The 27,709-nt window shown below is 45.6% G+C and overlaps 1 protein-coding gene and 1 non-coding gene across 4 annotated transcripts in view; both read left to right on the forward strand.

The window, feature by feature from the left end:
• The first annotated feature begins 9,446 nt into the window (after positions 1 to 9,446).
• Positions 9,447 to 9,518, forward strand: trnap-agg. The gene has a single exon. It is a non-coding gene; the product is annotated as a tRNA-Pro (tRNA).
• Positions 9,519 to 13,587: 4,069 nt separating this feature from the next.
• Positions 13,588 to 27,709, forward strand: part of syt3 (synaptotagmin III) — a 28,334-nt gene continuing 14,212 nt past the window's right edge. For 2 of the 3 annotated variants that reach the window (XM_046416242.1, XM_046416243.1), the window contains exons 1-6: positions 13,589 to 13,857; positions 18,753 to 19,118; positions 20,584 to 21,009; positions 24,406 to 24,783; positions 25,871 to 25,979; positions 26,777 to 26,953. In XM_046416242.1, coding sequence (XP_046272198.1) covers positions 20,859 to 21,009; positions 24,406 to 24,783; positions 25,871 to 25,979; positions 26,777 to 26,953 — 815 coding nt within the window. In that variant the 5' untranslated portion in view covers positions 13,589 to 13,857; positions 18,753 to 19,118; positions 20,584 to 20,858. Of the gene's footprint in view, positions 13,858 to 18,752; positions 19,119 to 20,583; positions 21,010 to 24,405; positions 24,784 to 25,870; positions 25,980 to 26,776; positions 26,954 to 27,709 lie in introns of all 3 variants that reach the window. The other variant, XR_006845723.1, reaches the window with a different exon arrangement.

Consider the following 27,709-nt stretch of genomic DNA (forward strand, 5'->3'; position numbering starts at 1 on the left):
ACGGAGAGGATCTCTGCCAAAGTAAGGAGAGAGCCTCCAGAAACTTCTTGGTTTGCCTCAGCCTCGTCGTTAGCCTTCTTCAGTATCTATGTACTTATCATGTAAAAATGAAAATTTTGCTCCACCAAAAACAAACAATCTAAAAAACCCTCTTTTTTGCAGACTGCCTGTCTTTTAGAAATAAAATTTGAAAGTGTTACTCGGACAACATGAGTATTACTGAATTTAGTGCAGAAAGAAATTGTGTGTGTGTGTGTGAGAGAGTTTGTAAATCACCAGGCTGTCATCCTCTGGAGTCCTGCCTGAGGATGTGATAACATGCACACACACACACACACACACACTCAAACATGGGTCACTCTTAAGCCTCGTGTCCTTGTCCAGGTCAAACGCTTCTCTTTGTCTTGATGACGCAGCCTGACAGCAACACATGGCCATCAGCCAAGCAAAGTGTCCCAAACCCCTGCTCGTGTCTGAGTCAACACACAGCGAGACGGGCAGTGATAAAGCCTGTTGTATTGTTACGCTCCAGCATGCAGTATGCAGGAATGTGTGTTTCCACTGGGGTAACGGAGATAATGATGTCACCCTGGAAGGAATTTCCTCACCTGATGACAGTTTTCGAGCTTGCGGCAGACGCCGACTGATCTGTGATCACAAAGACTCTTTCAGAGGAGCTGTGACGGCCTGCCCTTTGCTAACATGCTAACATATCTGACAAAGTGCTGGAGAACCTTGAAAAGATGAAGAACACAAAGTATACTGAGGACACATACTTTAAGACCAGCTTCTTGATCAGTTTCAGCCATACAAATATTCAGTTCCTTTTTTATCATAAATATTGCAGTAGTAAAATCCATCATTGTTATTATTATTAGTAGTAGTAGTGCTATTTTTGTTACGCAGACAGCTGAGAATGAGGAAGAAAAGTTAGTGTCAACAAAACAACAACAGTTAAAGTCACAGCTTTCAAATAAAATTAAATAAAATTGAGAAGGACAATCACAGAACTTTGACTTTGCTAAACTGCGGGTGTTTATTTTACGTCCACCACCAGTCAGTTCATGTAAACAGAAAAACAGCAGCTGAGGCCTTCATGGATCGTATCTGGTGCTGCGGTGTTTCAGCTCAGCACACCCCGAGTGACAGTTGGAACGAACAGGCGGCTTCGGCCGTAACAATCCTTCAGGAAGAAGCTCGCCACTGAAGAAAGCCCTCATGACACCTGAAAACGCACTCCAGCCAGAGAAGTGGCACAAAGGCCACAGGCAGCGGCCGACTGGCAAGTGGGGGAAAGTCACTTTGTCATGAGTCATCCTTCATCTTGTTTTCAACAAGCGGAAGAGTACATTTATGGAGAAAGACAAAGCGAGCCCGTGACCTGAACACTTGTTTCCTGCAGTGAAGTGTTCTGCCAGCTCTGTTAGACTGTATTTTGTCTTGGCTTTGGTCCACCGAACCCTTAAAAGAAGCCAAAGGTTATTATTGAATACTCTGCCAGTCCTGCGAGAGATCACACTCATCTTCATCATCCGTTCCTGGTGGAAGTCGTTCAGGACGAAAGTGACCTTGGTTCATACCTCAGTTAATAACATTTATGTAAACAACACATGCTAGGAAACAAATGATGTGAAAGTAGTGAGAGCTCTCAGCGTTTTATTTGGCAGCTTTCACCTGTGGGCCACTTTAGACGGCACGCAGAGGCTCGTAATCAGCGGTGCAGAAATTTGATCTGCATCCAGGGCACAATGCCTTTTTCTGTCACATTAGAGGAAGAGCTGAAGGTTAGCAAGTTGTTTTTATGCTTCAGCTGTTTTACAAGGGAAACAATGAAAGGGTGAGAGCAACACTGGAAGAAATGTGACTACTGCGGTTTACATCTTGTACCCAACTTCTTTTAGCTTTGCTTTGCTAACATCCATTTGACTTTTCCCTCTTCCAATCACACAAATGGTCATTCCCTCAACAAACTCCCCTCCAAACTGTGCTCATCTGCATTCATTAGCTCAAGCTCATTTCATACTGTAGGTGCAATGTAAACACACAGCCATTAGCAGATGCTTGTTTGTCAGAGCAATAATGAGTGGAAACAGCTCATTTGCATGCTAATAGCCTCATGATATTCAATTTGATGCCACTGAGCTGTCAAATACAAACCGCTCAGCGGTTTTTGCTCTTGATCTCAGTGAGGTCAACATGTGGACTCCCACCCTGAGACTCCCACGAGAGTTGAAATCCCTTCCCTTTATTTTCCATATATGCTTGCAGACACAAGTCATATCATTATTTGCGTTGCTCAATCATCAGCGGCTGAACTTGAGTCACGTTTTTTTGCATCCTAGCACAGACGGAAACCTGAAGCTTGATGTCATCCTGTTCTCCAGCAGAGGGCGCTAAGAGATCAGCAGCTCAGCCCTCAGCAGGCCTGTCTTGAGGAGAAATAAGCACGCTGGGGTGGCAGCATAATGGGAAAACGTCTTTATTCCCTCATCTCTCATGTGGTGACAGGCAGAACTTTAGGTTGCCATGGAGAGAGCTGCTGAAACAGGGCCATAATTAACAGAGCCATGGAACTTGGCTCAATGACTCATTACATTTCGAGAAGTTAATGAGGAAATCACATAGCTCCTTGAAGGCAAACGACTCCGCATGTGTATAATGTGTACATATGACAAATGTCACATCACGAGGTGAATATTACTGTACACGGCTGCAGCCACTTCTGCAGGGCTAATGATGAGCGTGTGATCTGCCCCCGTGCAGTCTGGTCGATAATGCTGTGTGTGTGTGTGTGTGTGTGTGTGTGTGTGTGTGTGTGTGTGTGGGGGTGCGTTTGTGTGTGTATGCCAGTGTGTTCAGGGAATGACTCACCTACTTGTCAGGGAGACAGAAACATATGAACATTTTCTCAGGCTGTCAAACACACACACACACACACACCTTGCTTGCTCCAGATGTACTTTGGCGTCTCTCTCTCTCTCTCTCTCTCTCTGTCTGTCTCTCTCTCTGTCTGTCTCTCTCCCCTTGCTCACCATAAGCTGCCCTGGGGAGGCTGCTGTCACAGCTGAGGGCCAACAGTGGACCTGCTCTGGGGTTTACAGAGTAGTTTTGAGCAAAGGAAAAGCCGCCCAACCACCTGTAGACCCGCCAAGAGCACTTAAGCACAAACCGTCTCTCACAGTTTGTCTCAAGGATGTCTGGAAAATCCCACTTGGCTCTCTTGCTTAAACAACACTAAGGCCACCGGCAGGGGATGCTCCCCCTGGAAAAGCAGAGGCGAGGTAGCAGTTAGAATGGCAAAGGTGCACGGAGTCATAAAAGCAGAGCAGGGCCCAGTGAGCAGGCGGAGTTCAGGCGGGCCAGGGGTACGACTCTGGGGCCCCCAGCCTGCAGGGGCCAGACTCATCTGCATCAGGCAACAGGGTCAGCCGAGCGAAGAGGAACAGTCCGCCTCTCTTGGCCTCTGCATGTATAAGCATTCTATTCATTTTAAACTGCCCAAAAATAATGAGCAATCAAGAAAATGGTTATTCTCGCATTTCAATTAGCCTAATTAAAGAGAGGGCAGCGGGCTACTCAGAAGAATGGCAAGCACTATAGTACAGTGTGTAGTTGTAGGTGTGTGTGTGTGTGTGTGTGAGAGAGAGAGAGAGACTCTCCGAGGGGTTCAGCTGGAGCACTGCATCAGCAGTCAGAATGAGAAATTAACCATTTGCTTTCTTCCCTCCACAGCCTGAAGCAGATACACAATCTGGCCAGCATGCTGGCAGCCAGAGAACATTCTGAATCACGCAGCGACTCCACCAATCCATCATCAATCATTTACATCTCGCGGTTGGCAGGCTGAATTGTTCAGTTTATACAATGTGATCGCACTGTATGTGCTTGTCCCCAGCTGTCCTCGGCGAGACGAATGTTGTCCCCGTTCGTGTGATTTTTTTCTTATTGTGTGGATGTGAAGGAGATGCTGGCAGCGAAAGAGTTAAGCGTAAGTTCAGCATCCAGTCTGACAGTGAGAGCCAGATGGTCATGTAGAGCACTTACAGTGACATGGGCCTACATAGCTCCCCCTGCTGGAACACACACACACACACATACACACACGCACACACACACAGATCTCATTTGCATTCAAACTCACACATGAACATCTATGGAAGATTACAGCGCCTGCGATTCCCAGGTCATTTACTCATCTATCTCCCCTTCCTCGACTCTTTTCCCTTCTCTCACTTCCTCGCTCCTCCTCTTTCCATTTCCCTCGGTCTCAGTCTGATGGCCAGAGTTAATTGGCTGCTGTCTAATTGCTGCTCATTAGCTTGAGTAACCAAACATGTGAGGCGTAGCAAACAAAACCTTCCTCGGGCTCTCGCTCGGCTCTGCTCTGCGTTTCTGCAATTCCCACTCCGAGTCATCCTCAGCCCCTCCTCCGTGGCTTTCTGCGCCTTTGTTTGTCGTTCCATCTTCCACTTTGTCGCTCCACTCACCCTGAACTAGAAAACATCTGAAAGACAGATATGAATAAGTTCAGCGCCAACTGTTGGCTGTGCCGGCTCCTTTGCATGCGTATAATGTGCACACAGGCTGATGCACTCACAGGGACAGGCATGTGTATTTTTTATCATCCTAGAAACCCTCATAATGCATGCAAACAGCCACCCACATGTGCAGACACACACGTCAGAAAGGCCAGCCTCTTCGCCCACACCCGTTGGCATTTGGCAGGTTCTCTATATTTGGGTAGTGCCCCTCCCATAAGCCCGGCCTTCTCAGCTCCCCTCCCTATTTAATCTATCTTAGAAAAACCTCAGGGGTTTAATTCCTCTCTCAAGGCAAAGTGCTTTGCTGGCATGGCAGCCAAATCCATACACAAGGAGTGCATCAAGCTTTAAAGTGGACATCTCAACAGCAGAGCAGTTTAGTCAGAGTGACATGAAATATAGACCATAGTGTGTCGATGTAGAACAAGAACGAAAGAACAAAAAATTGTTCTCAGGCTGCTGCTGTCCTCAGGGGATTTAGAGGACTTTGGTGAGAAACACTGGAAAGAGTGAGGACAATTACACAATATACACAATGCTCACAAATACACACACACTCACACACTCCCAGACCTTGTGATATGCCAAGAAAATTATTTACTACTCAAGAGCAGACATTAAATGATTAGATTAGTCTCCTGGCTCCGTGGCTCCTGCAGCTCCAAGAGACAAGATGGGATAAGACAGACATACAGCAAAACAAATGACGGAACAGTAAATATGATAGGTAAGAAGAAAAGGAAGAAACAGTGAAGCACTGAAATCAACTTTGCCAACCCCCAACACAGCTCAGAGTGAGTCAGAACCGTTTCTCTCCCACTATCAAAGCTGACGTTTGCAGCCCCCAAATATTCGTGCCAGAGACAAACCCATTCAGAGAGACAAAAATATACGTCGTCCAGTCAGAGAAGAGCAGGCATCCAGAGAAGTGTCCTCGCTCTTAAACAAATCCTCAATTCACTTAAAGGACAGGAGGGCCTTTTGTGAGGTCTGGTGGGTTTCAGGTTCGGTTGTGCAAAATTTGACCAGAAGGGAAGCGAATGCATGCAGACAAACGTCGAACAACATCGTGAAAGAGGTGATGTGTAACAGGGGTGGAGCTACAGAGACGATCACCTGAATCTGCAGCTCCCCTCAGCTTCACGGGCCTTCGTGGTGAGCTTCACTTCACCGCTGAGCCAGCAGCTGCACTGTGAGTTCACCCTCAGCGCTCTCGTGGTGACGAGACACTGACTGACCAGCACCAAACAGCAGACGCACACAGTCAGAGCCCAGCTGGTGGACGCAGTGGAGGACAAAGGAGATAAAGAGGCGGATATTTCTGAAAGCCAGAAATTTCTTTGGCTACTTGGGTGCAGCAAAACAATTTACTGTCAAACCGGTTTATTTAGACAGCCAGCAGAGCAGGATTAACATTTGCTGTCATTTGGTGCATTTCTTTACTTTTAATTGTGTGTTTGTGTCCACTTCCTCCTGAGGGAAATATCTGGCTCTTTAGCTGTTCAGTGTTCATCAGACAGTTGATAAATTTGTCTGTTTGGAGTGGGTTTATCAACAGTCTTTTCCAACCAAGAACGGCGAGCTGAGATTTGTACAAAGCTCACGAGAGATTAGGGGAACTGAAGAGTTGGGTGATAAATCGCCAACAGGCCACAACAGGGCTTCAAAATAATAACACGATTGTAAGAGAATTATAGAAGTGCTTAAATTGCTGAATGAAAGATGAAGTGTGAGTTAGTGTTCAGACCCTCTTTGAGGCTGATCCAACAGTTTTAGGAGCACAGGAACTCGGTGCTGCCTCACCAAATGTTCTTCTTGTAAATGTCCAACATGGACATTTGGGCGAATTTCAACAATGCAAGTCTGTCCTTATACCGAGCACACAGAACACCCTGTGCTGAAAAATCACAGATTTTTCTGCCAGGAAACTCCATGCACTTTCCTTCACACCGAAGCCCTCTTGACCTCAGAAGAAGAAGCAGCTCGTGCGAGACTCTTTTTACAATCTTAACCACTGGCCCCTGCCACTGGGCTTCGCCAGAGGACTTTGAGATTCCTGACCTTAACACATACTGCATATGTGGCCCGTCCAAACTGCTCCGGGCTGAGGGCAGGGAGGTTGAAAAAAAAACCCCCGGAGAGACTGGCCTGACCTCACTGAACTTTGCCGAAGGGGTTTCTCTGCCAGATGCTGCAACGGTGCTGGCTGGTGGCGTCTTCCCCCGCAGAAGGCATCTGAGGAAAAACTGAACCGAATGAAAGGACGCACACAAAGAGCAATTAGGTAAAAGAGGGAAAGTTAATGCAGTGATGAGAAATTAAAGTGACTGATGGGCGAGGGGGAGCCACGACAAAGACAACGAAGAGGCAACACAAGAAGGAGAGAAACAGCCAGCGAAAGAGAGGTGGGCGTGAGAGTTGTCATGGTAACAAGTGATCATGATGAGGTTGAGAATGATCAGAGATGACTTTTGGAAAGAAAGTGCAAACAACATACAGAAGATGCATAATTCCACTGGACATGAAATGCCAATACAGGACAGTATTACATAAGGGTGACGTGTGTTTTTACAGTCACATTTTAAACTTTAGATTTAATAAGCAGCCATTTAATTTACCTACCATTGAGCTGAGGTACAGAACTCTCAGGAGAAATGCCGTTTTATTAAAAAAACCAAAGGCGGCTTTATAATTTAAGCGCTACTCTTTATTGTTTGTTTGTTTGTGCGACTCTTTATTGCGAAATGATATGGTGCATATCCAATCAGGAGATGTTAAATGAGTGAACTTACTGTGTCTGATAAAGAGTCACAGGTTGCATGCAGTGGCATTAATGTGAGCGTAATTCCGTTCTGAAACCTGGTCTTCAAGGTCCAACTTGACCTGTCGCGTGCAATGACTTGACATCTCGCGCTCGTGCCAGAATTCACTTCACAAACAGGCTGAGATGCATGAACTTCCTGCATGTGGCGGATGTCACACTCCACACTAAAACATCCCTTGAAATCCAAAACAAAATTAAATACAGCTAAGTTTTGATGCACATAAGTTCAATGTAAAAAGTCATATTTCATGCAAGATTTTCCTGTCATATTGAGTCACTGTGAATAAATTAAAAGACTTAAATAATCTTGTTAAATTAATGCATACTTTTACATAGACCTTATGTGTTTATTAAATTATTAGGCAACAATAACATTAAGGAGAACTTTTACATAATCATAGTGGGTTTATTCAAGTGTTTATTGATCATTTTTTTTATTATTCATGTCCTGTTGTCTCACCACAGGATTTTGTTTGGCAGAAGGTGAACTCTACATATGTTCTGCTTTGTTGCTGCTGCTCAGAAAGTAAAACTTAGTGAAGTATGGGCAACTCTGAATGTCCCCTTTGGCAAGAAAAGACAGAGCAGACACACAAAGACACCACTTTTTTAGTGATGCCTGCTTCTGTCCCGTCTGTCTTGCTTTGCCAAGAGGGACAACCCATCTCCTCTTCTGGCAGAGACAGTCTTGAGTTTAGGAACATGGCTGACTTGTAGGTGAAAACTTTACAGAAAAAGGTATGAAAAACTACTCAACCAACAGAGGCAACTGACTGAGCAAGTTGGTCGTCTTGCAGTCAGCCTCAACAGGCAGTTAATCTGCTTAATATTGTTGGTACATATCAAAGTTACGGTCATGACCAAAAACGGGTCATGGAGCTGTTTTTTATTGGGTAGCCAAATGACAGAATGAAATGCCTAACAATACTGTGTACTCATAGAACTGCAGTTACATCCAGTAACTGCTGTTTCTTTTTTGCTATGCTGGCCTGTCCAGAAATTACGCCATAACAGCCAGAGCTCATATTACAAAAAAGATCTCATGCCTTTTGTAGTTGCTCCAGATGATATAACGTGAAGTCATTGATCTCTGTGCAGAATCTGCACTATATGAGAAGCTGTCCTTGCTGACCCTGCTGAGGTGAGGTAATGGGGGGAGGGGGTGCTAGGTGAATTATGTCACCCAGCACATACGATGCATGTGAATGGTGGCTTGATTTAGCAAGTTGGCTTATCATTATGTCTCAGTCTTTGTCAACGAAGATGCTCTCATTCATCCCACTTAAACCAGCTCCTCTAAGACAACAACAGGTGTCAGCTTGAGCTGCAGAGGATCTCCGTTGCCCGTGGAAACCAAATTCTTCACAAAACTTCCAGTGCAACCAAATAACTGTCGAGTGCTTGTGTGACTGGTGACAGAAAAATGTCAACCCAGAGTTTGGCTCCTTTCATTTTGAAAACTAAAAGACACGAGTTGTTGTCACTGTGGACTACACCTCTCAAAACTCTGAGACAGAGGTCAGTGGAAGTTGGATAAGCCTAACAGACCAGGGCGTCCCCTTCACTGATTTCTTTTCCATGGACTGTGGCTTCCTGCTGCTTCTTAAAGCCGGACACAGAAAATGAGTATATTTTCCTGTAGCAAATGGAAATGTGCATAAGCCTGTTCTTTTACCTCTGTTCAGTTTTGACAAATTCAACAAAAACACAGAGTAAGAAACATGTACAATACCAAGCAACGATCCCTCCAAAATAAAACATTATGTAATTTTTTAATGACAGTTAATGCAAACAAAACTTCTAGTTAATCTGATTCAAGATAAGTTACGTTTCACTTTCCACATTACCGCTCCATCAGTTCTGACTGAAAGGTGTCCAGTGGACCATTTCTTTCAAATACAGCCTAATAAAACAACATTTTCAATCCCACAGTCGGGTTGGTGGTTAGTGCTCACTGGTCACGTGACCATCGCCTTGCAGGTTGAGCCTCTAGAGTGGAAAGATTTCTCTACCAAGCGTGGAGAGGCTGTTAACAAAGGTTTGATGTTGTCTGTTAACCCACAGGCATCACAGACCCATGTGGCTCGTTGGTCTAGGGGTATGATTCTCGCTTAGGGTGCGAGAGGTCCCGGGTTCAAATCCCGGACGAGCCCGCATTTTTTGGTCGGGCAGTGGTGCAGTGGTTAGCGCTGTCACCTCATAGCAAGAGAGTTCCAGGTTCGGATCCCGGTCCTGGTCTATGTGGAGTTTTCGTGGGTCCCCGGGCGCTTGATGCTGCCCACTGCTCCTGTGTGTTTCACTGCATGTAATTTGCTGGGTGTTGCATGTGTGTTCAACTAAGGATGGGTTAAATGCAGAAGTCAAATTCAGTATGTGTATGTAAATACATATACTGCCAATAAAGCTGATTCTTCTTCTTCTTCTGGACTGAAGCTGGAGGGAGAAGCTTCTCCAGGAGATGCACATTAACATTCAGCACCTTCTCGTCCCAGGTCGCCACATACTGACGCTTCGTCACACCCTCTTGACCTTCTGCGTCTGGATGAGACACTGACGCATGAGCCAAAATGGTGGCATTTCACGCCCCGAGCTCCAACATTAGCTGATGACATTACACCAATGGTTACTCAAAGGGTTAAGCATCAATTGATGTCAGCATGAAATCTGCACTGTGGCAGCCTCACTGGCGAGTAAAACATCTGCTGTCATTTGTCACCAGAAACTGTTTTTATCAACAAAATTCCTGGGCTGGAAAATGACTCATGAACATAAATTATTGAATGTTCAGTGTGGCACATTTTAGATGGAAAGCACAGAGGAAACACTGACTTCCTTTGGCGCTTTGCTCTTAATGTTGTTCCTGAAAGCAATATATTAAAATCTGGAAACATTTCCAGCGGTTTTAGTCACCCCTAATCCCCCTGTATGGGCTCTTCTCCCCCACCGGTGTCTTCCTTTAATAGGCCTGCACATGTGTGATGCTTGGGTGCATGTGCTCCAAGTATGTGTGAAAGCAAGTGCCTCAGTGTGTTTTATGTGCACTTGCAGGAGTGGATCATCTGCTCCACATATAAGAGATATTGTCAGGCCAGCGCGTGTTTTACACAAAACAAGGTCTCTGGTCTGACAGGGGCTGCCGCCGCCGCCGGCCGGTCGGCCTTTTATTTCTGTCTTCTCTCAGTCTCAGTTTGTATAACTTTAATTCTCTCCCCTCCCCTCCTCCTCACCCCTCCTCATCTCCTCTCCTCTCCTCTCCTCTCCTCTCCCATCCCTCCTCTCCTCTCCTATCCTCCTCCTCCCCTCCTCCTCACCCCTCCTCATCTCCTCTCCTCTCCTCTCCTCTCCTCTCCTCTCCTCTCCCATCCCTCCTCTCCTCTCCTATCCTCCTCCTCCCCTCCTCCTCCTCCCCTCCTCCTCTCCTCTCCTCTCCTCTCCTCCTCCTCCCCCCCCCCCAGCTCCTCTCCCCAGCCCTCTCCTCTCCTATCCTCCTCCTCCTCCCCTCCTCCCCTCCTCCCCTCCTCCCCTCCTCTCCTCTCCTCTCCTCTCCTCTCCTCTCCTCTCCTCTCCTCTCCCCCCCTCCTCTCCTATCCTCCTCCTCCCCTCCTCCTCCTCCCCTCCTCCTCTCCTCTCCTCTCCTCTCCCCCCCCCCCCCACCCAGCTCCTCTCCTCTCCACTCCCCCCATCCCCTCCCCTCTGTATCCACATTTGCTCTCCATGCGTCTCTGTCCTCCTCTGTTGTGCGTCTCAGCTTCTCTCTGTGCTCTGCTGTGACAGTTAACAGAGGTCACTGTTTACTCTCATTTATCAGTCAATCATCGCCCGCTGCAGGGTTCCAAACACAGCCATTTGTTTCCATCCCCCAACCTTCTTTCACCGTCGCTGCTTCCTGAATGATGACAACGAAGACGGTGACATGTAATAATGGGGTGTTAATTCATTAAGCTACATGGGACATTTTTTTTCAATTTAGTCCCAAACTCTGCCAATCAGTCCAACTGCAGTCCTGGTTATTTTCTCAAACATATGGTGACTGACAACATATTATTATTTTTGTCAGTGTGACAAGATATTACAAATGTGGCAGGGAATACATTATTATGTTGGTCAGTGAAAAAAAAATCATTAGACAAAGAGACACTTGAGATATTATTTCATCCATTTGTTGAATTGTTAAACGGGAGGAGTGACAAGATTGAATTATTTCGTCAGTGTGAGAAAGTCTTGGATGCAGAACGCTGAATGCTCAGCAGGAACATTAGTTTTGAACGCTCCCTTACAATGTGACCCTTTTTAGACGCGGATCCCAAACGTTTTCTTTGATTTTTTTGTCTCGAGCTTTGCTCTGCATTATCATAATAAAAAGCACAAGATCAAATTTGGATTCCCTTCACATTCACAAAGGCAATTCAAGTGCCTCTCCAGCCTCATTTACCAAACCCTTCTGATGCCTGTAATTAGCATTTTTATGAATAAATAACAATATGATCAGGGGCCATTTTCGAAAAATCACGCATTTGGAGAATTTCTGAGCTAAATGTATGTACAGCATCCAACTCAAGGTTTATAAGGCCTGGATGTTCTCTGCGGCCCATTAGGTGTTGTTTGGGCTCAGTCTGGGAGAATGATTAATTCATCACCGTGCTGTCTTTAATTATGAAGGTGCCTGCCTCTGTCTTGACAACCGAACTAAAGTTGGAGGGCTCTCTTTTTGACTAAAAATGATTTATGCGCAAGTTTCCTGTTTGACCATATGACCGCTGACAGTTTTTCCCTGTGCAGTTAAACAACAGGATGTGCTTGCAGTGTGAAGGAGAAATGTCTGCCACCAGCGACTGGCGAGCCTTTCCGAACTCAGCTATACATCACACGGAGAACAAGAATCAAAAGAACACGCTGTTCGCCGTGTTAATTTATTATGGCAGCAGGCCCATATGCAATGAACATCCTGAGGGGCAGAGGGATGACTTGTCTTACATAACTGCCAAAGTTGGCACCGTCTCAGCAGCGAGCAGAGGAGGAACCGTAATGCAGAGGTTCACACATGTTTTCAGCACGTTAACCCCGACAGACGACGTTCCCGTTAGGCTACAGACCATCTTCTAATTACGGATTTGATGAGATTCTTGTGGATGGACGTGATCTGATACAGAACTGGTGATCTGGATTTCGAAACTACATTCCCATTACGGTTCGCACAAATTCAGTTGTAACTTAATTATGCTTCTCTTAATTTTGTTGGGCAACTCCCCTCTGGGAATTTGTCAAGGACCCCAAAGGGTGCCCTGCGGAATGCCACCTTGAAAATATCCACTTTGATAGACCTATTCCCGCCTGACTGTGGAGGGTCCTCATTATCCTGCCAGTGATGGTACCATAAAACAGAGAAACATTTTTATGTGCCCCCTCTTTACTGATATGAGGCCTGCAGGAATATCATAATCTAATCATGACTCCAATAAGACTGTCTCATTCTAACTAGATCATGGCCTCTGTATACCTCTGCCGATCTTCTCGTTGAGGTTTCCATGGTGCGCACACACACACACACACACACACACACACACACACACAGACATACAAGTCCTTTTTTTGGCTCACAGCTTCAGTCCTCCATCTCTGCTCTCCAGTGCCTGACATCCGAGCAACACTTCCTCCTCACACTCCCCCATCTCATCTTGTCCCAAGAATGTTACCATTAAAAGGAGTAAAATTTTATGTCCCCCCCCCAACCAACTCACCTCCACCTCGTCCCAACTCACCCACCCCCACCTCTCCAGGGGCATCTGCAGGAGTATTATTACCTAATCACAGCTCTAATAAGACCAAACAAGATCCTGGGGCCCTTCGAACCCACCCTTGGACCCTCCAGGCTGAGAGCGCCCATTAGCCTCCACATCAGCCCAGTGAACCTCCACACACACACACACACACACACACACACACACACACACACACACCACCTCTCTCTCTCTCTCTCTCTCTCCACACGCCCCACATACATCAGTATGTCTTTAGCACTGGCCGGGCTGTACAGGCGGTGAGAGGAGAGACACAGTATTAGTATTCAGAGCACAGGGAAGGAAAAAAGGGAGAGGGAGCGAGCGAGCGAGCGACCGAGTGAGAGAGAGAGGGAGAGAGGGAGGGAGGGGATAGTGAAATAGAGAGGAGGAAAAAACACCAGGAAAGGGGGGCGGGGGGGATATAAGAGAAGCATACAGAAAACGGGAGGGAAAAGAGGGGAGGGCAGAGATATCATATTGTTCATTTCTCCCTCTCAGTCTGCCCTCCCGGTTGCGGGGCTTATTGCTCGGTGCGTCTTGGAGAGAAGAGAGAGAGAGAGAGAGAGAGAGAGAGAGAGAGAGGGGAGGGGGAGGAGAGAGCGAAAGAGGGCGGAATGCCCCTTTACAAGCGTCGCATCTGACTAAAACAGCGGAGAAGCTCGTAAATCGGAAATTGGACAGAGAGGGAGACAGTGGTTTCTGCAACGCCAAGGTAGGAAGACATTCCCTTTGTTACTCCTGTAGCCAGCACGCATTCGGGGCTGTGATATCTGCGAGGGGGTGCGTTATTCGCATCGGATCTCCTTTGATCCTGCATCCCGCACTGGGCTCTGCTGAATATGCCCTAAATCTAGCAGCATGTGTCTGTTTTGCCATTAATATTTAATGTGTATTATTTGTGCAGCACCCTGGCTCTTCCATATTGCATTCTGCCATGTATGTTCCGAGCGCATAGTGGGATGTATGTTGTGTGGAGGCAGTCTGTACAGGCTATGTAGGCTGTACTACTCCTATATAACAGATAGCAGGCTCGTATCTGTTATTACAAGTGTGTCAATGGCAGCTGCCCACACCGATGATGATGATTTAACTTTTTTTTCCACGCAAACGTTATTTGAGAACGAAGAGACAGCGGGGTGCGCGCACGAACACGCAGAAAACACACAGAAGACAGGTTGACGTGCGTAAGACGTGCGTAATCCCCCCGCCTTCTCCACCCCACTCACCCACACACCCACACCCCACCCAACCCCACTACCCCCCTTACCATCAAAGGCACAGTTGCTCTGGCTTCCCACCACAGAGAACCATATTTATGCAAATGGACAGAAAAAACCCCAACCACTGAGACACACTGACTCACATAGCAGTAGGTGAAAAATGAAGTGAAGGCAGCCCCTTGTCTCTCTCTCTCCCTCTCAGTACGTGTGCGTGTGTGTGTGTGTGTGTGTGTGTGTGTGTGTGTGTGTGATTACACTCCCTGTCTGTAAATAGGTCTTGCTCTGCAGCTCCACTGGCTGTGCAAGAGACAGGAAGAGCAGCACCAGTATCCCATGGTTCCTGGCTGGCCCACTTGCTCTCTATTTCCTGTCCTGTGTTATAGATAATTTAGACACTTGCAGCTTCAACAGGCCCAGAGTGGTGGAAAGCTGTGAGAGCCTGAGCAGCGTCCTTTGATATGTGTGAATGTGGGATAGAAATAGGTAGACATAAAAGAAGACAGTGTCTGCTTGGATGCGAACGGGTGTTTGACTGCATGTTTATAGAGATATATGGTCCTAAGCAGATATTAAGGCCCACTCTCTCCCACCTCACGTTATTTATTTGCTGAAAGGGTGTCCAGGAGCTATTATAGGACAGGCTAAATTGGAACAACCTCGAGGCTGAGGCTCAGCAAAGCTATTACCTCTAGTCAATAGACATTAATATCCCCACGCTCAATCTTGGCCTCATACCGTGCCGCCGTCTCTGTCGCGGCGAAACACAGCACCGCTCCACTGGAGTAACCAAAAAGATGTGCTGTAGTAGCCCTATCTGTTTACCCCTGTGCATCAGTCCGTCACAGGCGAATGAGCAGAGAGGAGCGATGATAGCATTGTCTCGGGCAGACGTCGCCGTGGCCTTAAAAGGAAGTGATGCAAAACAAAAAGGAGGATGTGCCAGCTCGGACGGAGATAGGTCATGACCTCTATGATTCAAGGATAGTCCTGATGAATGGCGGATGATCTAAGGGTACACGAGTACATCGATTTGAGATGGTACACAACATGATACGGCCCAGCAGGGTACAGCAGAGCAGACAGCTTCAAAGTCTGGAACAGAGAGGAGCAGGTCACAGGGCCAAGTCGCCAGTCTGCAGCGTACAGCAGGCCGGGAGTGACACTTTTAAAGGAAATGCTCCTCCTCGCGAAACAAACTGCCACAAAGCCGCAGACATGGGAAGTGTGAAACTCGCTTAAACACTTAAGCGAATTTGGAGACTTTAAACAATGAAACAACAACAAAAGCATTCAGGGCAAGGATGAGAGGTTCAATTAAAGATGACTTCCAGGTACAGATGAAAACAAAAGAAAGCGCGTGGCAGCGGATAGGGAGACTTGAAAGCAGGTTGAATGAGATCTGACTGAAACATCCTATTAGGTATAACCAATGGATTAGTCTCCTTTGTCTACAGAAGCATTATATTCTTACACACAAAAGGGGTCTGACTGTTCTCAGTTCTCAGTTTGGCAATTATGAAGGTGTTCAGTTTCTCCCCATGAAAAAGTTAGACGTTTTAGTGATGAACAGTAATTCCTATTAGTCTGAGCTTAATGGAGAGACGGGAGGTGGGTCGGAGGAGACTGAGAGAGATTCTTGTGAAAAGTGAATAAAGACGTGATCTGAAACATCCCTGACTGTTAGGAGAACTCAAGAAGAACCTTAAGGGAGCACGACTACGACCGTCGTCTCAGCCACAGCTAATAATACTGATCGGGAAGCCTCTGAACTGGAAAAGCCCAAACTGCTGCAGACTCACATTTGACGTATTTTATTCAAAGACAAATGTACTATTTGACTAGAGCACGAAATGCCAAATGAGGATTTGGGGTTTGCAATAGATCACAGGTTTGTAGTAAGCATCTGACTGACTTCTGCTTCTTATTCAGCAGACAGCGGCGCTTCAAATACCTTATCACTGTAATTCCCAAACCCAGCTGAGGTGTGTGATTCATCCCCCAGAGACAGATTCCACATACAGATTTCAGTCACGCTGTCTAACATGATCCTCACTGAAAAACCTGCCCCCTGGGTTTTATCAGATTCGCCCTGCTCGAGGTTTTCTTGTTTGTTTGTAGCTGTGGAAGTTTCTCAGCAAACCACTGGAATTCTTGCACGAGGAGTGCTGAGCCAAAAAATAAGAAATCCAACACTGAAAAAAAAGAGTGAGGTAGTGCATTCGATATTAGATAAATATTCATTGGTGCATGCCCCAGCAGTAAAAAATGGGAGCACCGTGTCGAGTTGGGTTTTTTTTTTTTTTTGTCCTCACATTTTGGATGAGCTTCCTATGCTCAAATTTGTACTGGATTTCTTTCTCTCAGCTCTCCGAGCACCTGAGGGCCGCTCCAAATCTGTCCTCTCTGTGCAAATACAAGAATGATCCCTTCATTATAAGGGGATACAAACATAAACGCCTCATCTGCTTCATCGCCTATGAGCTAGAGTGAGGATGCTGGACTGTAGCTAATAAAAATGAGACATTTAGTTGATGCTCTTATCCTTAGTGATTAACAGGAGGGGCCTTGCCGGGGGCTCCGTGTCTTTGTCAAGGACTGAGGAGGGCTGAACTCTGGGTTCTCATTGGGTTTATGTGTGCTGACATTTACAACTGAATGTCTGGTTCTTCTTTCTTGTGTAGATTTAGCTCATGATGTGATTGACCAGCTTCTCCCATGATTGTGCGCTGATCTCCTCCACATCCCCACTTCTTTCTCCTCCTCTTCTTCTTCATTCTTCCTTCTCCGTAGTGTGATTAGACTGTGACCTTGCATGGCGTCCCGTCTCCTCTGCCCAATCGGACGGTGACCCTATGGTCGACTGGTGTGTATCGTGGTGTATTCGTTCCCTGTGAGTATCGATCCCAGGCAGAGCAGCAGTCAATGGAGCATCTGTGGGAGGTTTAGTGTTGCTCTGTACACTACAGTAGGAATGTGCATTTCTGGGCATGGCGCTATCAGAGTGGAATGATTCGTCAACGTGTTTCTGAGGGCATATTTATCAGCGAATAGCCAGTCTCTGTAAATATTTTGCTTGTAGTAAATTGCTTCCCCAAACTCTTGATTACCATTGTTGCTGTGTCACCCTGGCTGCCAGCCTCCTGTGCTTTTTTTCCCTGCCTTTCTCTGCTCCAGTTTTTTCCCCTCCCTCTTTATCTGTCTCGCCACCAATTTAATGTCAGCATCTCTTTTATCCCTCTTCCTCTGTCTCTTGCTACACAATCGGTCTTTCTGTTCGTCTGTCTCTTGCATTTCGCCTTCGCCTCTCCCTCCTTCCTGATGCTCTCACTGGCATACAAGGCCGGTTTTGTGCCAGACAGCCATTCCTCAGATTGAGATATCCTGAGTTTGAGAGTCACTCAGACAGATTTACTATCTTAATGGGTGTGAGTGGTGGGGGTTTGGCATGGGGGGGTCGAGAGAAGGGCTGATGTAGAGAGGAGGGACGTTATGTCTGGATGGCATTTTGATTCGCTAATTTTGGATACTATTCTACAAAAGGCTGGGCTGAGATGGACAGATAAATAGACTGCGTTATCTGAGTTTCCCTTGGACTGACAGTCTATCCTAATGTGACAATCAGCTTCTCAAAAGAGACAGAGACAGAGGGTGAACAAGGGTGGATAGATGTGTTTCTGTCTTCAAGGGGAGACGGAGAACACTAGAAAGGGAGTGGGAAGCATTTCTTGTTTCGGATCTTGTTCGGAGTGAAATATGTCTTTGCCTAATGTGGTGATTGATTGATGGGTGGGAGACAGATGGACACATAAGGAGCACTTTGCTAGGGAGGCGCCACTCAATACACATAGACTGACGGTGACATTTTACAGAACAACATACATCAAATGATCGATAGTCCTTTCCCTGTCCGACGGGGCACCTTGCTTGAGAAATAGGTCCTCTGCTTCACAAGGACAAAGCATTTTGGTGGAAAAGTGAGCTGACCTCTCACCATGGACATCGTTTTTGCCTGAGATTTATTTTCCAGCCACACCATGCACAAGACTTTTGGCCAGACGTATTCAATACCAGATCTGTATTATTAGACACAACTTTGCATACATTCTCCTCAGTCAGAGTCCCTGGAGACTCACAGACTGTGAGAAACTGGAGTTTGGGCATTGACCTGCTTTTATTTAGACAGAATGAGTTCAAAAATAAAGACAGCATGCTAAAGACGTCTGGTTTCTCCTGGAGGAAAGGACAAGGAGCCCACACATAAGGCAGACAAACTTATTATGTCTAATTGTATCTCCATCTGGCATTTTAGTTTGCAAACCTTGGTGTGGTTTTTCATTTTGGTGCATCCCTTAGCCTTATTAATTGATTTATTCTGATTGTCTTTCAGGTGATGTTGGAAAGCTTCAAAAGAGTCCTCGCAAATTTGACATTGACTTCCAATCGATGCTGATGTGTTGCAGAGCCCACGGACACAGATGTATCCCGCCGTTTACTGTTGGAGCTAGATGACTAAAAGCCAACTCTGCTCCCAAACTTGCAGCGAAGACAAAGAGACAACTTTTCTGCAGGCTCTCGTTTCTGGTCTTGGAAACATTAGGAAAATAACAAGCTAAAGGTTATGCATGCATTGCAGGCATAACTCCCCATTCCTCAGCCAAATCTCTTTGTAAAGAAAATTTTTCATGTGGAGTGTCTCCGCTCTGACTTGCAAATTCAACATGGCCCAGAACCTCGAGAGTCAAGTTCAATAAAGGTAAAACACACAAACCGTAACGTTATGGCATTATTAAAGCTAATGAAATTCTTTAATCGGGATTTTTTTTCCCCCACAGCACAGTGGATCTATAGCAAAATGTCGAGTTAAATCTGAGGTAGCTGGTGGCTCTTCCAAGCAATGGACTAGATATGTTGGATAATTTGAAAAGACGTAACCCATCATTACAAATACAAGAGACACCAGCACTCTGTTTCCTTTGCTCTCACATTGTTTGTGGTCCCTTCAGCATATTTGAGTTTTGGGGACTCAAAACAAGAGAGTTCATAATTATCTAAATTACTCTGTAATTGCAGTAAATAGTGCTTTGCTTTGAAATATTACATACAGTTTTGAAATGATTGACCCATTGGTCAGTTTTCGACATGAAAATCCTCATTGTGTCTCCAGGCTCACTGCAGTTAAATAGGGTCACCTGTTGAGTGAGTACCAAAGCATCTGGTATTATTAACATTAACAAGATTGACATTTTAAATAATCAAACCTAAAAATTAGGCTTTTACTATGTAGTGTGTCCTTATTATATTTCCCTATTATATTTTGTGACTCAGTACAGTCACTGTAGCTCAGTTTGTTTTATGTAAGACGCACAGTTTATCCATGCAAAAACATTTACCGCCCACATTGGAGTTAAATGTACATTGTAAGAAGTAAATCAAAAATGGGTTGTTTTTATACTGTATTTAAACTTGCATTAAGAGTTATGTTTAATTTATCATGGATTTGAATGAAATGTAATGTGATTTTTCATAAAGCTAAATCTACTAACACCCACCTCTGCACAACTGTGCCGCTCCATGCAGCTTTTAGCCGCTTTTTAATCTAATTCATTTGAATTCTGAATACTTCATTGGTACCTCAAGGGGGTAAGCTAGGACTCATTAGCTAACTGGTATTGTGTTCTGGCCACATGTAGAACATACGGTGATTTTATTTGCCCAGGAGGCATCTGCTGCCAGCCCTTCACAATGGACGTGAATGGAAATTCATTTGTGGTCCTCAAAGCATCGAAAACGTAATGTTTAAAAAATGCAACAGCAATGTGCCCCGCCATAAATTACTCCCTGACGAATGGTGATAATCCACAGACCTTACTGTCAGCAGTTTTTTCAGCCAAACATAAAAAAATGTATTGTGGCCAATAGCTCAAAGTGGTAAGTGAGAAAATGTGATGGGTGAAGGTAAATTTTGCCAAACTCAACACAAATCTTAGCTGCTTGCAGCACGGTCAGTTTTTGCCAGATGACCTGTGCCATGCTTCGTAGGGTATGCTAAAGCGATATGATGAAGCACCGGAGCCAATGATCATCAGGGACACACTGATGGTTTTGGCATCAGTGTTCTCACTTAATGGTTAAGGTGACCAACCTGCCAAAAACTTGATTTGTACACGTTTATGTCCTTACACTCACATTGCCAGTTTCTCTCCTTTTGTCTCTTTCAGGGAAAGCGAGAGGGGTGGGTGTCGCTCAGTCATACATGGGCACGTCAGTCTGGTCTCTGTGATCCAGACCAAGACACCCTGCAGAGCCCCTCCTGTTCTTCCTTTATTGCTGCTGGCCCCCTTCGCTTCCCCTGCCTCCTCTTTCTCAGTTCACGCCCTGTAAAAGGTGGACGGGCCAACACTCTACCTACCCAAGCGCCGTCCGATAGGTGAGGGCGGCGAGGGCTGCGCTGTCATTGGCTGACTGCTGGTGAGAGTGCGATGCGGATTGGAGGATGTCGGGGGACTGGGATGAAGACCTGTGTAAGAAGGCGCTGGTGTTGGTGGAGGAGCTGTGCTTCAACTCTCCGAGAGGCTACAGCCAAAGTGAACGCTGCCAAGAGTTCAGCTACCTGCTGAGAGGTCGCAACAGACAGCTGGACACAGGTAACAGACACACCTGGAGCTTTGCATGAATAGTTTTGACAATGTTTGCATGGCTCATGTCATGTCACAAATACACTCCAATGATAAGATGCTTTTGGAGAAAGTGGAGAAAGTATTCAAACATCCACAACTGCTACAGTTGGTTTAGATTTTCAATTTAATGCATCCAAGTAGGCCACAGCCGCTGCACTCTGTATAACAGGAAACTACAAACTTAACAGGCACCTTTCAAGCCTGCAGGGGGAAATGAGTCTTTGATACGGAAAATATTTGGGGAATTGAGTTAAGAAAATGATCACCCACTCAAGAGGAATTTATTGAATTTTTAGTATCCCATTATGGTCTTGGCTTTTACACCCTGACAAGAACAAAAAAACTAGACAGACACCTGATGCTTAAAATATGGTGTGTTTTGTCCTGAAAGTAAACTACCGACTCAAAATGTTATCTCGAAAAAGCTTCAGCAGAGACATTTCGGCATGGCCTCATCGAGCACAGACTCGTACAGCAGCATAACATATGCTCGACTTTAAGGTAATGAGAAGGCAAACATTAAACAGAGTGCCCATATTTAAAGACAGTTTGAGGTACTGTGCACTCACGACAACAAACCATGGAATATTTATCTGCAAGACTGAAAGGGCTACGGTGCAATCCTGTCCCATTTCTTTCATGAGCCCCAAAAGAGTCTCCGTAGATTTCTGCAATTGTTATCTCAGAGCTGGATTACAAATATGTATGCAAATGTATATGTATCTATAGACTGAGTAGGTGCGTGATGGTGCACGGTGGAGTGCATTGTGTGTGGAGTATTGTGTGTGGGTTCACATTGAAGCATTTGGAAGTGCAATGCGCTGCTATGCAGATTAGCGTGGATATCTGTGGCTCAGTGTAGATTAGCCTGGATTGGCTGCATGTTGCCTCTGGAGATTTGGATGGCTCTGTGAAGAAATGTCATGCCATGGTTTTAGGCGTTGGCCCCCTCGCTTACCAGCTGTGATTTTTCGGTGCTTGCTGACGGAAGTCTCCGAGCCCTCCGAGGACGGCGACTGCCGAAAGCTGTCAGCGAATGGCTTGTGTAAGCAGCAGAGATGTGTTTGATGTGGAGCAATGTACGAGTCCCAGTGGGCTTGCATCAGTCACTGATTGACAAGGAGTCTCGGTCCCTCTTCACGGTGCACTTCAGAGGCCTCCTACCCTCCCGCCCACCTGCCCGCTGACTTTTACGCTTTGTGGATTAGCAATGGATCTTTGGCAGGATCAGTCCTCGGGAAGGTGCAGCAACTGCCCTAAAGAGAGACAAATGGAGGAGAGTGGTTTGGCCCCCGACTGTCCCTGCAAACGTTTGATCACAGCCCTGTCTCATCAGTGCACCCTCATCTGCCGACCACACACAACCTACTCCTCTGCCTCCTTGCTTTGGTTTTTCCCCTCCAGATCAATACATTAACCTTTCTCATCCTTAAACCCCTCCCCTCTTTAGGTTTTTGCTCTAAATCATTGTCAGCTTATTTTCCTCCATCTCTCCATTCCTGGGTTCCTCCGCTCTCTCTGTGTCTTTGGTTTCTACTCTTTCACACATGGCATGGTAGTTGCATATCGACTTTATCAGCCCCCCTCCACCCCTCTCCTCTGCGGAAATGAAAAGGGGGAATAAACCCAGTCAGCTTATGTGTCTGTTTCAACATGAGCACCAATCTGTTTTCAACCTTCTCCCTGTCTATTCCGGCCCTGTTGGCCATTCTGTGGTTTGGATCGTTTTTCCATTTACTCCACTGCCCCTCATCACCGCTGTCCTTCTTTCCTTGATGTTTTCTCCCTCGCCCTACCTTCCTTTGCCTTGTTTTTCTCTCCTCCTGCTTCATCCCTTTACTCTCCTCCCGTCTCCTGATTTCCATCGTCATGTTCTCTTTTGCCTTGCTCGCTCTTCTTCTTCCCTCTCCCTTTCTACACTCACTTTCCACCCCGTCCTGTTCTCCACTGAGACAGATCGATGTCCCCCCCCCACATACCACCACCGCGGCCCCCCAATCATATCTTTTGAACAAGTGCTGATTAATGACATACACAGACTGATGAATAATTCACCAAAGAGCGAGCGAGGAAGTGGAGGCAGAGAAGGGGAAGGCGGCGAGAAGGTAGGGGTGACGAAGAAAAAGGCAGCCGCTAAGGAGAGGAATAAAGTCAAAGCATGCAGAGACAGACAGCATGGGAAAAGAAATGACAGTGAGGAATGAGGGGTGTTTGAGGGGATTATACAGAGGAGAAAGTGAAAGAGAGGGAGGGCTGGTGGAGACAGAAGGCGAACCGAATTCCAGAAGATGTACCCCAGGGCTGGGGGATTGGCTGCTGTTGTTTTCTATTCACTCATTTGCTCTCAGTCTTGTCGTCAGCTTGTTACAGATAAAACTGCATTCTCTTTTGTATGATTTAACAGTGTTTATGTTTTTGTCATTCCCATAAAGACACTCTGAATTGCAGTAAATTGAAGGGAATAAAGGCGGGTTAGAGAAAAAGGAGGCCAATGTGTGGATCTGGTGGGGGTTTCAGGAAACATTTTCCTCTAACGGTAGGACAGCGCTGTTCTACACAAAGGTGATGATTGGCCTGCCCGCAGACAGGAAGGGTTGTTAATCGGTGGCCCTCTGGTCTGGATTGAACCCAAGATTGTGAGAGGTAAACATCCGAGTTAAATGCTGCAAGATGGGGAAGCGGACTCAGTTCGCAAAATCTGCACAGTCTATCGTAATGAGTCTTCTCGGTCTACTTACAGCCCATGAATATTCATGTTCGGGGCTCTGGGTCCATAGTTCCTTTTTAGGCTCTGATTGGTCCTTTTGTCAAGACAGTCATCAGACCTAAAACAAGCTATTTATAAAGAGACTTCAAATGGCTCAGGATAATTATGAATATTCATTGTATATTTAGTCTATTTATTTATGAATATTCATAGGATATTTACACATTTATGAATTTATGTATCATAGGCTCTGACACGTGCACTTTTGAACAGAACTACAGAAGTTACTATCAGGAGCCGAAAGCCGACTGTCTTCCATTTCTGCTCTCTGTCACAGAGGCTGGAACTGTCCAGCAGACTGCTGCTGAAACGGCGCTTTTCTTTTATTCTCTACACTTTTTCATTCGGATGAGTCATACTCCACCCTCCCCAACACCCACATTCTCAACCCCCACCCCCACCCCCCAAACACACACACACACACACACACCACCCGCTCCTCAGACACAGTTCTTGAGCACTCACAGATTAAAAAGTTAATAACCACAAGGAAATGCTGGATGACATTGCACAGAGACGTCACTGTGATGTTGAATCTTCTGTTATTCCACCTCTTCTTCCTCTCCTCCATGTCCTCCTCTTGTCCTCCTCTGCAGAGATCTCTGTCAGTCTGCTGTCGGTCATAGTCACTTTCTGTGGCATCGTCCTCCTGTCCGTCTCCCTCTTTGTCTCTTGGAAGCTCTGCTGGCTGCCATGGCGGGACAAGGAGGGCGGAGGCCTGAGCCTCACATCAGGGCTGCTGCCCGGAAGCGCCGGCGTCGGGAGCCTGGGAGGCGGGTCGCTCTTACCACCGCTGATGCAGAGGAAGGAGGGCCACTCCTCGTCCTCGCTCTACCCCACCCTGGGCCAGCACCACCCCCACTTCTCTGACCTGGTGGGGCTGGAGAGGGGGGAGGTCGGAGGTGTGGTTGGAGGGCCACAGGAGACCCAGGAGCACTCCTACCTGGATATGGACTCCTACCCCAATAATGCCGGTGAGAGAGGGAGTCAGCTTGCAGACATCTCTTAATCCCAGCCTGAGTAATGTAATACCTCAGTCAATAACTTCTCATTTTAATATACTTACTGAGTACTGACTTTAACACATTTACCACCATACAGTAAAAATAATTTATCTGTGCAGCAACAGTGTGATGAATGCTGACCATTATTGTATATATAAATGGGCTTCTTTCAGCTGTGCTCCATTCAAGGAGTATTACTTTTTCATCTTTCTGGCATAGTCTTTTACACTTAGTTATGCAGGAGGAAGATTTAGAAAAAGGTAATCTTTGAGCTCAAGTTCCATATTTTCATTAAAGGATTAATTAGGTTATTTCTCAAAGCAGACACTGTGTGGAGAACAGAGGTGTCACCCTACACCGCTATTGAAATACTGCTATCTTGTTAATAATAAGCATATGATAATATCATGGAAATATTTTTTTTTTCAAATAATTAAAATTAATATAATCATTAGCTACAGCATTAACGCAAATATAAATAAAGATAGGGATCAGCGTAGCTTTAGGAGATTATTTTCCAGAAAGCTTGTCATGGTGAGGCGTTTGGGAGTCAGCCGGTTAGGCCCAACAGGAAGTAAGCAGCAATTAGAAGCAATTTTCACAATAAAACTATAAACTGTTATAAAACCAAAGTCAGAGAGACATTTGGGAGCTCAGGAACCAGCTATGAGTTTTCATGCTGTATTTATGCTGGCTGTCAGCTCTGGCGCAGGTTGTTTATCATTATTCAGTGTCAAATGTTTGCCGGCTGCCTTTATTGCCGTCGGATGTACCTCCTTTCATATTTCTTTGTTGTTTACACCTTTCATGCTGGCTCATGTTCTGCTATTGTAAATATGTCGGCTCATTCCTTCCCTTCCTTTCTCCTTTTTCTCTGCTGTTAAATCAGTCTCTTAAATCAGCACGATCAATGAGATCAATAATCCTGACCCTGCAAAATAAATAAATAAATAAATCACTGTTTAAAGCAACTGCAACAGCCAAGCTCTCGACAGAACGGACAAGAGAGACGTGTGAGTCAACGAGGATTGTTTTGTCCATTTCTTCACTCTGTTAGGAACTCTGAAGCTGAGTCAGACGTCTCCAGATGTCCCCAACTCAGAGGTTGCAGCCCATCCCCATAAAGACCTGCCCAACGCTCATTCCCAGCAGCAGGTCACCTCAAGGTCAGTGCCTCATGCAGGACTGTACTTAACATAAATAAAGAGTGTTTGCTTTTTGTGCAGTTTTTATGTGAGTGCAATAGTGGATAAAAACGGTGACCTGCTAGCCATCATTAAAATGGTTGAGAGCAACTAGACCTGATATCATCCATGACAGCAACTCCCACGATTCCTCGCTACCTCACGTCGTCATTAATCTTTTTTCTTCCCATTGTTTTGATTGAGAGACCCGGAAGTGACATACTGTGCGTCTAAAGGAAAATCAATGGATGACTTTACCACAGTGTTTTTGATGACCACGCTGGTAAAGACCAGTTGGCTTTAGCATTTCTTGCCTTTAATGAAGCCTGTAAACTGTAAACGGGACCCTCTTTAACCTCTCCATGTTTGTTGAAGATTCATTTTGAAAACCATCTTTTTTTTCTCACCTTGAGGCCAATATTTACCAACACACGGCCTCAGATATTAATTCAGCAAAAACAGAAAAGACCCACACAGAACATTCTGCTATTTTTAACAGATGTTAATTGTATTTTTGTGGCTTGTACCCCCAAAGCAGGATCACCAACACAATAGACTTGATTTTCTAACACGTGTGGTGAAAAAAAAAAAGGTGTGTAAACTCTTATGCAAATAAAAATAATGGGCAAACTCCATTTAGATGATTTACCCAGCATTGCATCTCTGATTAAGCTGCTGAATCACACTGATGCATAGCTTTTTTTAATGTGTGTGTGTGTGTGTGTGTGTTGTGTTCCTCACTTATTATTCACCCTCTAAGCTCTTATGTGTCTGTTTAGGCCCAAGCCCATGACTCACCAGCTCTCCAGCCCTGATTTCCACGGTGAGGAGAAGGAGCAGGTAACCAGCATCGGGCAGATTAAACCGGAGCTCTACAGACCCAAGGGCGACCAGGGCGAAGGCAAACAGGGCGACACCTGCGGCAAGATCAGCTTCCTCCTGCGCTACGCCTTCAAGTGAGTCAGCGAGTTTACACCGAAATGACTCGATCGCCTTGTCAGTGTCTGCACTAGTATGTAGAAACTGCAGAATCTTAACAGCAATAAGTCAGTGCCACAATAATTTTAAGATGTAGAATTTAATCATGAACACTGAGGTTGCACCAACGTCTGTGCTGTCTGGAAATCTGCAACACTCTGCATTGATCAAAATAGAGGAAAACACAAAACTTTAATACTCTGTCTTCCTTTCCATGTGGAGCTGGATTCACAAAACATGTGAATGTGAATGTATGATTTTAAAGTAGATATGATGGTGCTACTCATCCTTGCTTCAAATTTTGCCCAGTGGTCACTTGTGATATTACAGGGGAAAGTTCAGCATTTTCTCCATAGATCACCGTTATAAAAGAGACATATGTAAAACTGTTGGCTGGATGATTCAAACTGCAAACAAGGTCAATTATGACTCTTTCTGCTTTATTTTTTTCTATCCATGGAGGTTTTTTATTTGTAAAACTCTCCTCAAGGTGAGGAAAGCAATTTTAAACTCTCTGGCCCGAGCGGGAACTCATGTGTGGGCGGGGCTAGCGGGAGAAACTCTACGGCACATATTTAGTAAATGCTGGTAAAATGTCTCTCAGCGTGTTTATCCTCTTCACCACACACAAAAGGAGGAATTTTGATTTTAAGACTGTGGAAGTTCATGGTCCTCATTTTGAAGAACACCAGCTCGCCGACCTCTAGCATAGGTTGTGAGAAGCTACTAATTGT

The sequence above is a fragment of the Scatophagus argus genome, chromosome 16 (genome assembly GCF_020382885.2).
Source record: "Scatophagus argus isolate fScaArg1 chromosome 16, fScaArg1.pri, whole genome shotgun sequence".
NCBI classification, from domain to species: Eukaryota; Metazoa; Chordata; class Actinopteri; family Scatophagidae; genus Scatophagus; species Scatophagus argus.